General features: G+C 40.6%; 1 protein-coding gene across 3 annotated transcripts; it reads right to left on the bottom strand.

The window, feature by feature from the left end:
• Positions 1-358: 358 nt before the first annotated feature.
• Positions 359-13,974, bottom strand: stk11 (serine/threonine kinase 11). Of its 3 annotated transcripts, none has more exons than XM_044023857.1 (11): positions 13,787-13,953; positions 12,082-13,020; positions 8,578-8,661; positions 8,291-8,380; positions 7,902-8,043; positions 6,661-6,797; positions 6,410-6,537; positions 5,050-5,107; positions 4,227-4,420; positions 2,569-2,803; positions 359-832 (listed from the first exon to the last, which is right to left on the bottom strand). In XM_044023857.1, the coding sequence occupies exons 2-10, from the start codon at positions 12,363-12,365 to the stop codon at positions 2,595-2,597; spliced, it is 1,326 nt and encodes a 441-aa protein (XP_043879792.1). In that variant the 5' UTR covers positions 12,366-13,020; positions 13,787-13,953; the 3' UTR covers positions 359-832; positions 2,569-2,594. The 3 variants fall into 3 exon arrangements, with proteins under 3 accessions (XP_043879792.1, XP_043879811.1, XP_043879802.1); XM_044023876.1 differs by having other exon boundaries at positions 7,911-8,043; positions 13,787-13,952; XM_044023867.1 differs by lacking the exon at positions 359-832 and adding an exon at positions 857-2,191 and having other exon boundaries at positions 13,787-13,974.
• Positions 13,975-14,083: the final 109 nt, after the last annotated feature.

Here is a 14,083-nt window from a genome sequence, read left to right on the forward strand (position 1 = left end):
CAGAAGAAGCTTGATTTGCTGAACACAACCAGAGTATTCCTATCAGTGTGTAAACAGGACATAAACCTCCGAGTTGTACTGCATAACGGCAGTGCTCTGAACGCAATGTTTAAGAGGAAGGATCATTCAACAAAACAGCCTGTTTAGGAGATATTTTATATAAATAATAATTAAAAAATATTCACTGGGGAAAAAAAAAACTAAATGGAAATCAGAAATCACCCAACAGGTCAGCAGTAAATCTCAAGGCTTCAGTCAGTCAGTCTTTCCCTTTCATCCAGCTCTGTACAGCATGCAGGTTTTATGTTGGTAGTAGTAGAGTACTATAATAACTCTCATCACAGATTTAAATATAGAATTATTCTTGTTATCTTTTTCTCTTTAATTTTTTTTACACATCACAATGTGTCTCGAAAACTGCCATTAGGGTTCTGTAAAAACAAAGGTGGTCAAAAAAAAACAGAAAGGTGTGTGTGTGCGTGGATGGGTGGGGTACAGGGGTGATGGGATTTGTAATATCCAGTGGACACTGGATTCTCCATAAAATGGGGTGGAGAGAGGGGAAATTACCAGATGACAGAAATGGATGACAGGACCTGAAAGGTGCCAAAACATGGGGGAAAAAAAACAATTTTCACAGCCAGTGCCTCAGTCTCGGAGCAGAAAAAAAACATTTCTCGCTGTCCTTCTCCTCCACATCACTCAAAACACTTCTTCGCATCTTCAAAAGGCTCTGCAGACCAGTGGTCCAAGGAGGTATAGGAGCATTTATCGTCAGCAGATTTCTCCCATGACTGTTGGGATTCCAGACACAGGACGGCAACAGATAAACCTGAGAAGGACAGAGACACATATAAACCTTTTGTGGACATTTTATTTTTAGCTGTGCTTGACATATGCCCAGACTTCCATATGGATGTGTCTGCCAGTGATTTGATTTCACTCAATTTCACAAAATCTCCTAAAAAAGCGAGTTAAGATGTTTTTTCCCCCCCTTGCGAGCAAAGTTCATTTCTTTGCACTTTTCAGATATTTATCAAAGTGCTTCACAGTGAAAAATAAAAATGCACTCAATAAAACCAGATTTATTCAAACCGTATAAAGAGACACAAGATAAAAACAATTAGTAAGAAAGAAAGGCCGTTCTTTTATTCCTTAGATATGGATGTTTTATTAAAGAAGTTCCCTTGTAGAGCTCATATTTCTGTTTATATTTATTTTACAGATTACACACAATTTCACCGTGCTTGCACTTAAAATGAAAATGCCATGCATGTTGCACATAAAGATGGGTTCAATTATTATTATATTTAAAAAACAACTTTATTTGTGGCTCTCTGGAGAAACCTGTTGCCCACCTCTGGACTAGTATGACACAACATGACAAATGGAAAAAGATTCATACACAGGGATAAGGAAGAGAGACAAACACTTCACAGCCCACTTTATCTCATCCAGGATGAGTCATTGCCTGAGAAAATTAATAAACAGTATCTCCTCTGCACTGCAGCCATGACAAACAGCCTCATGCCGTGAGTGGTTTGTATGTGCGAGTTTTAAAGAGCACACTGTGGGTGGTGACTGGAAAGAGAGGACGACAACCTGTTAAATTAGTGTATACACTTGCAGCATAAATCCTCTCCTCCTGAATCAGATCCTTCTACGAACACCTGGGAGGGTACTATCGAGATAAACCTGCCAAGACCAGACCAGACCAGACCAGTCCAGATGTAGTTTTTATGACTGTATGGGGAAGCACTGATGTGTGCGCCTGCACAGCAGTGGTGAGTCACAGCACTGCCCTGTGAATATCAAAACTCTCTCTCTTTCTCTCGCTCCCTCTACGATTTCCTCCTGACAGATCTTCATCTCCACACCTGTGTCTTTTTCATCCCTCCAATCTTTTCATCTGGTACTGCTGCACCTTTTTCTCCATCAGTGTTTATCATCATTTTTCATTCTATTGAATAAACGAGTAGGGAAGTCCCGATCAGCTTTCTTGGTCCCTGATCCGATCCATCTACTGTAACAGTCTCAGTCTGATAGCTGCATTTGCCAAAAAACTGAGCTGCACAAATGTCAGTCAAACAAATAATGTTCCTGACTTAGGTTTAGAGAGAAACAAGAACAGACTCCTCTGTAATCTCTGTAATGTCCGTATTGCTGCTGCCGCAAAGGCTGCAAGTAGCTCCTGGTAGAGAAATAGGGAGAGAGAGGGGGAGGGCGGTGGTTATCACTAGCTCTCTGTTACTAAAACCACTGCTGTGTGTGTGAGTAAACATGTTAAACTGAGAGCAAAATGTTGTAAATACTGATCCTCAACATGTTTGGTGTACAGGTGATTTAATATTGGCGTGTTAAGTGTGTTTATTCAGGACAGAGAGGACAGAACCTGACAGGGATCAAATCGAGACATCACAATTAAATATGAGTCATTATATCAAACGTGGGTAATATGAAATAAATGCCACTAGTATATGGTGATCTCTGATAAACAAATAAATGACAGGATCAGCTCCAATGCAATTCTAGGGTTTAGGATAACCTAGATTCTGTCTACACACTCACCAGGTGGGTTGATGCTGAGGGAGGGGTCATTGCTGTTTACAGGTGGAGAGCTTGCGGATCTTGCTGGCTGTGGAGACTCCTTTGCGCGAGGGGTTGGATGACGAAGACGAACGGCGCTCGGCTTTGGCCTTGCTGTTCAGAGAAACCCCCTCTGTCCCGTTCACACAGACCGGTTTGGCTACAGCTGGACTGTGATCTGCGTTCCCCTGATCCCGATGCTCCTCGTTCACTTGTCCTAAGCACAAAACAAACCAGGTCACACTTCCAGAAAAGTGCCGACACAAGCACTGCTTTATTGGCTGTATGTTAGGTAAAGTCATGAGTGTGCTGAACGGAAACCACCAGAGACCTGCTGCTGCACAAACTATAAACATGTTTTTTTTTTTAACAAGGAACCTATAAAAAGCAAATGGCTGACAGAAATGCAGCTGCTGCCGTTTGATTATTCACACCGTTTCAGATGCATATTTTGTTCGGGGTTTGAGATGGGATATATTAGTGGCATATCATTGCATCATGTATTTGAAATGCATGGTTTTTTAATCACCATATAACAAAACAATGCTGTATTTTTCAGCAGCAACAGCAAAATGTCAGGCGAGAAATACTGTTTTTGTCACCTAAAACAACCGGAAACGTGGTGAGTGGAAAAAAAAAGAAGCAGCCCTAACATTTGTATGACTCATCCATATCTCAAGTGCAGAACAGTGAGTGTGTGTGTGAGCAAGTTTGTCATCGAGCTTGAGCTGTGTGTGAAAATGAGTTTCTACTCTGCAACAGCGGAGGATATTAGACACGGTGAGATGTGGTTACTAATAAAGAAAGAAACGGCAAATTAAACCGTTTCATTTACAACATTACAATTTCATTTTCACTCAAACAAGGCAAACTGTGAGCAAGCGCGTGTGTAGGCGTGAACCCTGGAAAACCATTCAAACTCCTACACCAAAACCATTTCAACCGCACTATTTTTAAACCGCTTCATTCACTTTCTGAAGCTCCATTTGCTTTGTATGTGGGGCATCATTTCTAGATGCCAAAAACTGACTAGAGCATTTTTCATTGCTGGCTTTTACCGAACGACATATAAAGGATTTGAATTTTAGAACACACTTTTGTATTTTCTTTTATCAGAGGGCTGATTATTCATGCATTAATCTTTTTTTTTTTATATCCCAATAAAATCCAAATAAATAAAAATCACAACTTGAAAACATAGAATTTCCACAATCAACTACAATGGCCTGTAAGCTGTATTTTCTGCAAGTTTTCTTTAAAAAAAAAACAAAAAACTGACATCATTCATTCTCCCAAATGCCTCAGGTACACATCAGTAACTTCCACCCACTGTAATCAAAGCACTGAGTATGGATTCTGAGTATGGATTCTATGATTCAAATGGCCAGATGCCAGCATACAGAAAAGGCAAATCAAGCGTGGCATGTCACGCCAAACTGGAAAGTGACTGATGACAAGTAAAGACTTGAGCGTTGAGTGACAAAAGACAAAAACACACAGGGACTAATCTTAGAGTCAATAAGGAGAATTAAGAACTTGCCAAAACACAACATATCAACTAATCTCCGTTGACTTGCATACCGTAAGGCTGCGAAAAAGAGAAGCAAACATGTAGGAATGTTTTAATGGTCTCAGCTCACCTGGCACTGTAAAGTCCTGAGTGTATATGATCTCATCCTCTCCGTCATAGAGCTCATCATCATCCTCCTCTGTGTAACCGTGTAGGTCCTCCAGGTAGGGCACCACTGTCATACTCCGCCAAGGGTCCCTGCTCTCTGAGCTGGCAGGGAAGGGCACGGGAGGCTCAGACGGAGGATGTTTCTTCCGCACCCAGCTGGCAGAGACGGGGGGGATAGACACATCAGTAATGTCATGGATTTATCTGCATGTTTGTCAACTTCCTGTCTACAGTTTTTGACAGATCAATGATTTTTGTGATGTGGTGGTGATCCCCCAAGTATGTTCCCTTTCAAATTTTTTGTAAGAATCTACCCACTGACTGACACAATTATCCCGTTTTTAAGAAAACCCTTATCTTTAATAATTGGCAAAACTGTAAAAAAACAAAAACAAACATCTGGATCAGTATCTGATCCAAATTAGAAATTTGGTAGCAATTTAAATTTAACAAGGGAAGTCCCATTTAGTTCAGATGTGTATAATTTCAGAACAGATCCAGTTCAGTCTTCTGGATCCAGAGGATGAAAATGTAAGACAAATCAAAAGCAAGCTAAACGGTCCTCCTGGAAAGACAAAGCATCTAAAAAGCGGCATGTGGGTGTATTTCTGGTTCTCTATTATCATGCAAAACATCTGCCAACTAAGCTTTTAGCTTAGCCATTAGCTCCTCCCAAGTCAGTGAACGACCGGTGGGGGTTGCCGCACTTAATTTTTGAAGAAAGCCCTACAGTAGTAGGGGTATGGGGTTCATCAATCATGAATACTGTACAAAGAATGACTCACTTGTGTTGCCTTATGTTCTGTATGGAAAACCTCTTCATAGGATCGTACTCAAGCATTCCTAAAATACACACATCAAAGTGAATTTACTTAGTTTTTACAGTACACTTGTGTGGTGACAAACAGCAAAAAGGAACTCAAATGAATGCAAAGTCATGATTTCCCTTGGTGTCCAGAAATCTTGCAAAGCTCAAATCACCTATGACGTACAGTGAGGAAAAACGGCTGCATCACTGCAATGAAGATTTTATGTCTTAACGTTGGTCGAGTGTGTGGGAAACACTGAGTGATAAGACAGTACTGATGCAGTGCGTATCCAGACCTAATAATGTAATTGTCTCCCTGTAGGCAGACAGAGGCAGCATGCCGAGTGCTGATAGTAGTGCCGCGTTTGCTGAAGGACACCTTTTGTGGCACAGGGCTTATTTTAGACCATGTTATTATGGACTATCTCTTGGGGTGCTGCGTCATCACACACAGACGTCACACTCTCACACACAGTGGGGGATGGAGGGCCGGTGGTATAAAGCGGTTTCTTTTCCTACTCACGGTAAAACTAATTTTTGATTAAATGTAACTGAAACACTGTTCAAAACACCTTCATTACATTTATTAGAAATGTAATGATTTTTAATTGGATTTAAGTGGGTTGATTCCATAAAAGGTAAATAGTGCAATAAGTGAATAAATCATTCCACCTTCTTAAACTGGGAACTGGGTGTCTTAGATGGTACAAACAATCTTTCTAGCATTCTTCCTGGATTTTATGGACATGGTCATATTGCTGCCATTGAAGTGATTATATGTTTGACTGTAAAATAAGCTATTATAAATGTCATCTTATTTTTTATTAACACACACACACACATATATATATATATGTATATATACACACACACACACACATATATATATATATATATATTTTTTTTTACAATGGGACAGAAGCATTGCAGCATTTCACTCAAGAAGGCAATGCCTCACTATGATGCGTTTAGTATTCTGCTGCTGGCTCAAGATCAATGGAAACTACGTCAGCAGCTGGAGGGATTTCTACAGTTTGGAGAAAGCCTTCCCTGCTGAAGAGTCAGTATAACAGCACCACCTGCTGGACACACAGAGGCAAGCTCTTGGAGCAGCAACTGCAGCAGGGAATTCCTTGTGATTTACTGGCTGGCTCCAACTCCATTTATTCACTTAATATTCTGAAATGCTACATAAACATCCACGCAAAAAGGAGAAACACACCAAGAGAGAACTTACCAATTACTTTGGTTAAAATAATTAAAGTATTGTTACAACACCAACAATTAGAGAGAGGCGTTTAATGTCTCCTGAAAAAAGCTTTCTGAACAACACCAACCTTGGAGCAGGTCCGACAGGAGTGGTCCACACTCCTCGGGAATAGTGTAGTCTCCTTTTCCAATGTTTTCAAATAGCTTATAGATGTTGTCCCCCTCAAATGGATACAGACCTGTCGTGATGTTATATCTAAATGGAAGAGAGAAGAAACTGCAATTACACTGGTTGCTCGTGAGACACTGAAAAAAACTTATCAAACAATTTGTGTATAAAACACTATGAATTTTATCCCTGATGTAACTGAGAACTCACAGTGTTATACCAGCAGACCAAATGTCTACTTTAAACCCTGAAAAGGTGTCCAGTCCATTAGCAATCTCTGGAGGCTGAAAGGCCGGAGAGCCTTGACTGGTGCGACAAGTGTCATCCTCTGCAAATGGGTGAAGGGCCTGTAAAACACATTACATATGAATTGTAGGAATGCGAGTGGTTTTCTGTTTAAACAAATATACTGTATATACATATTAAAAAAACCAAAAACAATATAAGACTAGGCATTACTCTTCTAGACTTCCATCCAGGAAAATTTGGAGCTGCATGGTGCAGGAACAGCAGCAGCTGTGAGTTGTTTAGGGGAGCATTTGATTTTCTTTGTGTTCTATTGACAAAGCATGCTTTTCCAGTATCTGTTAATTTAATATTAAGTAGAGAAAATTAATGCAGCCCTACTGAAGATCCAGGTTTACTTTTAGCAGTAGAGACCACTTCTAAAACTGCTGTGGGCATTTTCTGCCATAGTCTAAACTGTATGCAACCGTCTTGCTTTACAAGTGTTAGGTGGCTGTTGTGTTTCCACCTTGCTTCCATTGATCATGATGTAAAATGCATCATTCCTGTATACAGCGTGGGAATGTTGCCAGGCAACATGAGCACAAAACACTGCTATACAGTTTGAAGGCCTTGTTTAGACTGCAGCCCAAATCAGATTTTTAACCATATCCAGATTGCATCTAGCATGCCACAGTCAGTCTCTCAGATAGGTTTTCGAAGTGTCTTCTGCATCACTCGCAGTGCAACATGAACAACAACAAAGACATAGATCCGGAAGTCAACACATTGGAAGACATCAGTTTTAAAAAAAACAAACAAAAAAACAGGTTAAAAGCGTGGAAAAGAACAACACCAGACATCACTTGTCTACCTTCGCCACACGTCCCACTCCACTGCCATTCCAGTGGTGATGGCAACACAAAAGGAGGCATAACTCAGCATTCTCCTCGGATCTGATCACTTGAAATATATACTGTGAACATGACCAGATATGTTTACAAATCCGATTTGGGTTGCAGTCTAAATGAGGCCTTAGACACACAGAGTTGCATGGAGCTGATGGGCTGAATGAGCGTTGTGTGAAACCATTTAAAAACGGTTTGAATGTAATGGACATTTATTTATATGACAAATGTACACACTACAACCTCAAGTTGCTGAAATAATGTAGACACGGGGAAAAAGAACACTTCACAAACAACAAATACCATTAACTTGCACACCTCACTTACCTCTGCCACTCCCAGGTCGGAGATTTTAAGTGCCCCGTCCGTGGTCAGCAGCAGATTCCCTGGTTTAATGTCTTTGTGAACTATTCCCTGGCTGTGCAAATATTCAAGGCCATCTAAGAGTTGGCAAAAGTACCTGCAAAGAGAGAGGGGACTATGATCTGATTTGCCTTCATCATCACTTGGTGCTTTAGCTTCAGTGGCTTTCTGCAGCAACCACACATTCAAACAATCTATGGTCAGTTATTTTAACAGCAGAGGCCCTGCAGTTGAGGATCTAAACTTAGACTTGGAGCAAAGGCTGCAGAGACGCACAGACTAAATATAGCAGGTAGAGTGAGAGAAAGAGAGAGAAGAGGACAGAGGAAATGAGAGAGACTTACCCGTGAGCTTGAAATACTGGAAACCTTTTCTCTGGGACGCTGTCCAGCATTTCTTGCATCCCACATACGCAATACTCCATCACCATATACGTAAGTGAGGAGTCAAGGGGATTTTCCAAGCACAACAAACAGATCTCTTAATTAAGTGAGTCAATTAGCGATCTAATGGCTAACACAGATAATTAGTTATGGAAATAACCCTTCAGCAACAACATTTACTGTCTGTAACTCATTAACTATCAAAACTATCAGCTCAAATACACAGTAAATTCACAAGAAGTGGATATATTTTCTGTTTCTCTTCATTGTAGAGGACATCCACCAACTGAATGACATTCTTGTGTTGGAGTCTTCTTAGCAGCTGAATCTCCCTATGAATCAACAAAAGAACACAATTCATGGAGAACATCAGGTAAGCAAATAGGCAGGTGCTATACATAATAGGCCCTTTGTTTGGTGCCAAAGTAGACAGAAGGCTACAAGACATACATCAGCACTCATATGATATTGATAACATGAGCACAAGTTGTTTACTGCTTCAACACTGATATGTCTAGTGCAATAAAAATCTTTTCTAAATGCAGTTGTAGTTAGTCATGTATCTGTTTACAAAAGTAAAATACCTAACATATTTTAGTAATCAGGCAAATGTGAGTAGACTGTATGATACTGTAATACCAGTCTTGTTTTTTTTCTTATATGGAGCAAAAGACACCACTGCACGGTGTGGATAAAAAATTATACCTAAACTAGATTGTAAAATCCAAATGCACTCAAAGAGGAGGGGGAAACTGGTATTACTAATGTGAAAGATGTGTGGGAATCACAGGGTACCTCACGATACATGGTCCACGATACCAATAATATCACGATTTTACTGCAATAATCCATATATTGCAAGACAATTATATCACGATATCAGTCTGAAGTATACAAAACGGAGGCGAAAAGTGCAGGATTTCTCTATGTATTTACAACACAGGGACCAAAGTGCATAAAGTCTATATATTGAAAGTGAATACGGCATCTCTTGGCGGAACTTTCTCCACGATTATCCTGCTGTAAACTCCCTCTTCTTTGGCCAGGTAACTTCCGCCCAAGTTTTCCCTCATTCATTTGAGCAGCGCTGCTGCAAGGAGACATCAGGCGAGTGAAACTGGTAGGGACTGTTTATTTTAGAGCGCCTTCATTTATTCATTAAAATATCGATATTTGCTGTGGCATATCGACCATCACATTGCACAAGGACGGACATCGATATATCACCAAATCGATATTTCGACTCACCCCGACTACGCCAGGACAATAAACAACTGATGAACATTTGCTTCAACACACAACTGATGCACAGTGTGTGTGCACCCATGTGGCCTCCTGTCATTCCCAACAAGGGCATGGCTTTCTTGGGTTGTTGCCATAGAAATGGGAGTGGCATCACTCGATAAATGCCTGTATGAGCATGCCCGTCCCCACGGTAACCCTGTGAAAGCAGGGAGTGTGTGGAAGACAGGAATGTTGTACAGAGGCTGAATGGAAGGCTAGGGGGCTACTATGGCATCCACATACAGATGAGCTTATACAGGCTCAAGGATCCTGCTTGCTTCAGCTACAAAAACATGCAGTCACTGCTATGTGAGAGGGATATAGAAAAAAAGAGCACAGGAAACACGAACATAGCGCTTTCTCACATTAAGGGATACTGCTGAGGTCATATGAACACAGTGACACAACCGTGTTGTCTGTCCCGTCTGCTTTGTCCTTAAACTGTGCATAAACAGTACATTTTAATCTAACATAATTAGAAACAACAAACACACAGTAATGAACTGCATGTTTTTGCACCAAGATTACTCTCGGTTAAGCATTTTCCATTTTTATCTACGACTACCTTCACTTGCAGCAAACACAAACCAAGTTGTCATGCGAGACGTTTTCGACAGAGTAACAGTCTGTCCTCAAAGTAGCTTTCTCTCACAAGGACCTTTTATTTATAACCGAGACGCTGAACCTCAGTAATGTTTTCGTCCTCTGTGTTACATTGCAATATTACATTATGTCAAATACGGTCTTCACGGCACCAGTGGATTTTGCAGATGTGGATGTATTTCACACTTGGACCACCTGGTCAACACAGGACTGCAGCATAAGTGTGTCGAGTAAAAGGACTGAAGGGGTCAATTATTTTGTGGTTTTGATCAGTAAATGATTTTGATTCTGTTGGTTTCACTTCGACACTAAAACAAACCGTTCACCACAAGGGATGGCATTTTTGTCTGAAGCTAAAGACAAAAACAAGTAGACTCACGCTCAACTAGTACACAACTCCTCTGACTAAGGCTAAAGAATCATACATGTCTTTCTAGCTCTTATAAAGGAAAACACAAAAAAAAGCAAACCACCTTCATTTTACATCAAGAGCCAAAGATGATTTCCCCCACCAATGGGGTTATGTTTTCAGTGCTGTTAGTTTTTTTGTTGTTGCAAACATTGCACTCTCTATCAATGTTTAAGTGATAGTGAGGATGGAATGGGGTTGACTGCGTGAGGTGATTAATGTCTACATACTCCCTGTGCTGTGAAGCAGCCAGAGTTGGGCAGTTTTAGTCAATGGAGTCCAGTGCAGAGTAGTGAGTATTTTACAAAGTGACAAAAACATTTCCTTGAAAGAAAATGCTGGTCAAAGACAACATTTTAACATAGCGCACAATTCAGCTGGTGTCAATTTTAATAATGAAAAATATAATGCCTGATCAGAACTGTGAACTGATTTGACAATGGTTTGAATGTTTATATTTTAAAATGACACACCAGTTTTAAAAGATTCTTGGTGTACAATATAATACTTAACTTACACATTTACATGCTTTCATCATTGTTAGCTTAAATGTTAATGTTTCACTAACTTGTCTTTGCACCATCTACAATGCCTGTCACTGATTTCCACACTTCACACCACCGTAGCACAGACTCCAGTGGAAATGGAGCCTCAACTCTGTTCACCTCGCCTCACTTTTTTCAGTTGTCACGCTGCTGTTGCACTGGTAGAAATGTATTCAATTCCGCATGCAATTTTGTTGTACTGTGTGAATGTGCAAAAGATATTTTATTCTATTCTATGCTACTTATCTACTGAAGAAGAACCTGGTCATCAAATTAGTTTGAGAGGCTTCAATAAAGTCAGTGTGGATATTTGACTAAGAGCAGAGTGCATTTTAAATGGCAGCCTAAAAAAACCCCTCACACAATCTTTCTCTTTCTGTGAACTAATTTTGACATTTTTCTTAAGCCTTGTCTGTAATTAGTAGAGGCCTGCAGCTAATGGTTGAAGTAATATTTAATAAACTACAGTGTGATTAAAACATCTGATATTCATCAGAAAATGGGCCATGTGAAAAAAAGTAGGAATGAATAGAAATCAGAGGCATTGAAACAGATTAGGAGTGATGATATTAAGACCGCTGTTAGAAGTTTCATCCAACCAAATTCTAACACCTATGGAGGGCTAATGATTAATTGAGGCACTAAGACTGTTTAAACGTGAATTTACATACACCAACAATGCATCAGGTTTTCAGTGACCTATAAGGGAACCTGATAAGGTTGGTTTGTACTGACTACTATCTGTATCTACATGCAAAAATGCCAAGTGGAAAAAAATAGAGAGAGCTGCTGCTGTTATTTCTTGAGCTCAATAGTTCAAGCATCATGTCTGAAATTCTTTGATCTTTAATGCTGTGATGTGGAAGTAAAAACAAGTTAGACAATTAAATGCAAGAAAAAAAACAACTCACTTTTTCACATTGGCTTCTCCATTAGGGATCCTCCTCAACTTCTTCTTCTTCAGTATCTTGACAGCCCTGCGACAAAGTGTCTCTGAGTCCAGCATCTCTTTGACTTTGCCATAAGATCCCTCCCCTAGCAGATCCCCCATCAAGTATTTTCCTATCAGTTTTGCCCGCTTCCGCCGTGGTTGGTAGATCACCTCTGTAGAGTCAATGCGGTGAATAAAAGTATCCATCTCCATCAGTTCATTTTCATTTAGATAGTCAAGATGATGCAGCTCCCCGGAACTCATGATTGACAGTTCAACAGCTACAGATTAATTTTTTTTGCAAATAGCTATGACTGCTGCTGGAGAGTAATCCAGCAGCAACCTTTCAGTTAGTGAGTATTTTGATTCCAAATGATGTAATACAGACCAATTACAAAATACTTAACATGAAAGAGGGAGTGGTCATGCCTGAGAGTTGAGCGGGAGGTGAGGGATCAATCCCAATTTGTAAACATTAGGACTGTGCGGTGCAGACAGAGATGATTCAGGTCCTGTTGAGTTAGTGCTTTACACTATACATCATGTACTAGATGTGTGACAAGTGCAGCTGAACACAAGTGAGGAAGATAGTAAGTCTAAAATGTAATTCTTCTCTTCTTGTTGTCACCCTCCTCTATATGAATGCAGCGTTAGAAAGAGAAACGTCTTTCTTCAAGGCTGTGCAGGACAGCAAATCTATCGAAGCTTCATGGTGCATAGTATAGTTTTCCTCGCGACACATATACGTGCACGGCTGGACTGAATCCAAGTGCAGGTCTACTGTCAAACAGCATGCAGCAGTATCAGTCGAATCTGTGGTGTCAGCCCGGCTCCTGGGAGGCGACTGACTGAACCAGCCGATGTGTCAAGCCGTCCTCAAGTGTCCTCCATGCCACAAAGGGTCCCTACAGCCCGGTGCCTGAAAACACGAGTAATTTAAACTTTAATTAGAAAACACACATGGCCTTCACTCGCTTCTGAATTAAGTCCGCAATCTAGCATAAAAAATGTCCAGACGTCAACATTCATCGGTTAATCTCACTAACTTTCTTCATGTTCTAAATGTCAATTTCTACCACATAGCTATTTTAAAGCAAGTGACCATAAAAGTTACGACTGATACACTGTTGGGGTAAACGGGCATTTAAATGTTAACAGTGGCTAGCTGGTAAGCTATCATCTGCTTGAATGAACTAGCTCATCATCAGTAACTTGCACTTTTTGGCCACTCGATAATAAAACATCTGGTGACCAATGCAGGCGTTAACACTGACGTCTGTATTCAAATAGCCAGAACACTTCGATTACAGATGCAAATTGACTGTGTTCGGCTGGAGAGGATGAACCAAACGGCGTCACACAACTGTAGCTAGCGGTGGATGTAGCGCTAGCTAGCCAACTTTACCGTGCTTGGAGATTAGCGTTAGCCAACTTCGCCTCGTTTACCGGTGTAACAGAGGAAATCAGCGCGACGAGCTTTGTTCTTCGGTTGCAGTGCATAAGGCTCAGGCTGCAACGACACCAGCATCAACGCTGACACCCAACCCAACTATCGACAGAAGAAGAAAATAAATCACACGAATCCAGCTATCGCAAGCTAACCGGAGTTGCGCTGATTAGCAAGCCACTCAATGTAAATGGCTAGCTAGCTAGTTATTCTAACTAACTCCCGGACCGGGTCTCACCTAAAGACTCGTGAATCACGTTTTCGTTGCAGGTTGCAATTCCTCCTTGTGTTGTGGTCGGTCTGGCAAGGTATCAGTTAAATTTTCTGACTCTTCGTGCTACTCTTGCCACTCAGGTTGTCGCCATCTTGTTTACCTCCCCCCAAACTCGCACTGACTGACAGCTCATACGTGAATGCGTCAAATCAGTTTTTTTTCCTAGAAGAGAACGTCAACAATGGTTTTGTATTTGTTTTTTTTTTTGCTTATTTTGTCATGTTGATTTACTCGAGTAATTTGATGCAATGACATCAAAGG

The sequence above is a fragment of the Solea senegalensis genome, linkage group LG1, assembly GCF_019176455.1.
Source record: "Solea senegalensis isolate Sse05_10M linkage group LG1, IFAPA_SoseM_1, whole genome shotgun sequence".
NCBI classification, from domain to species: domain Eukaryota; kingdom Metazoa; phylum Chordata; class Actinopteri; order Pleuronectiformes; family Soleidae; genus Solea; species Solea senegalensis.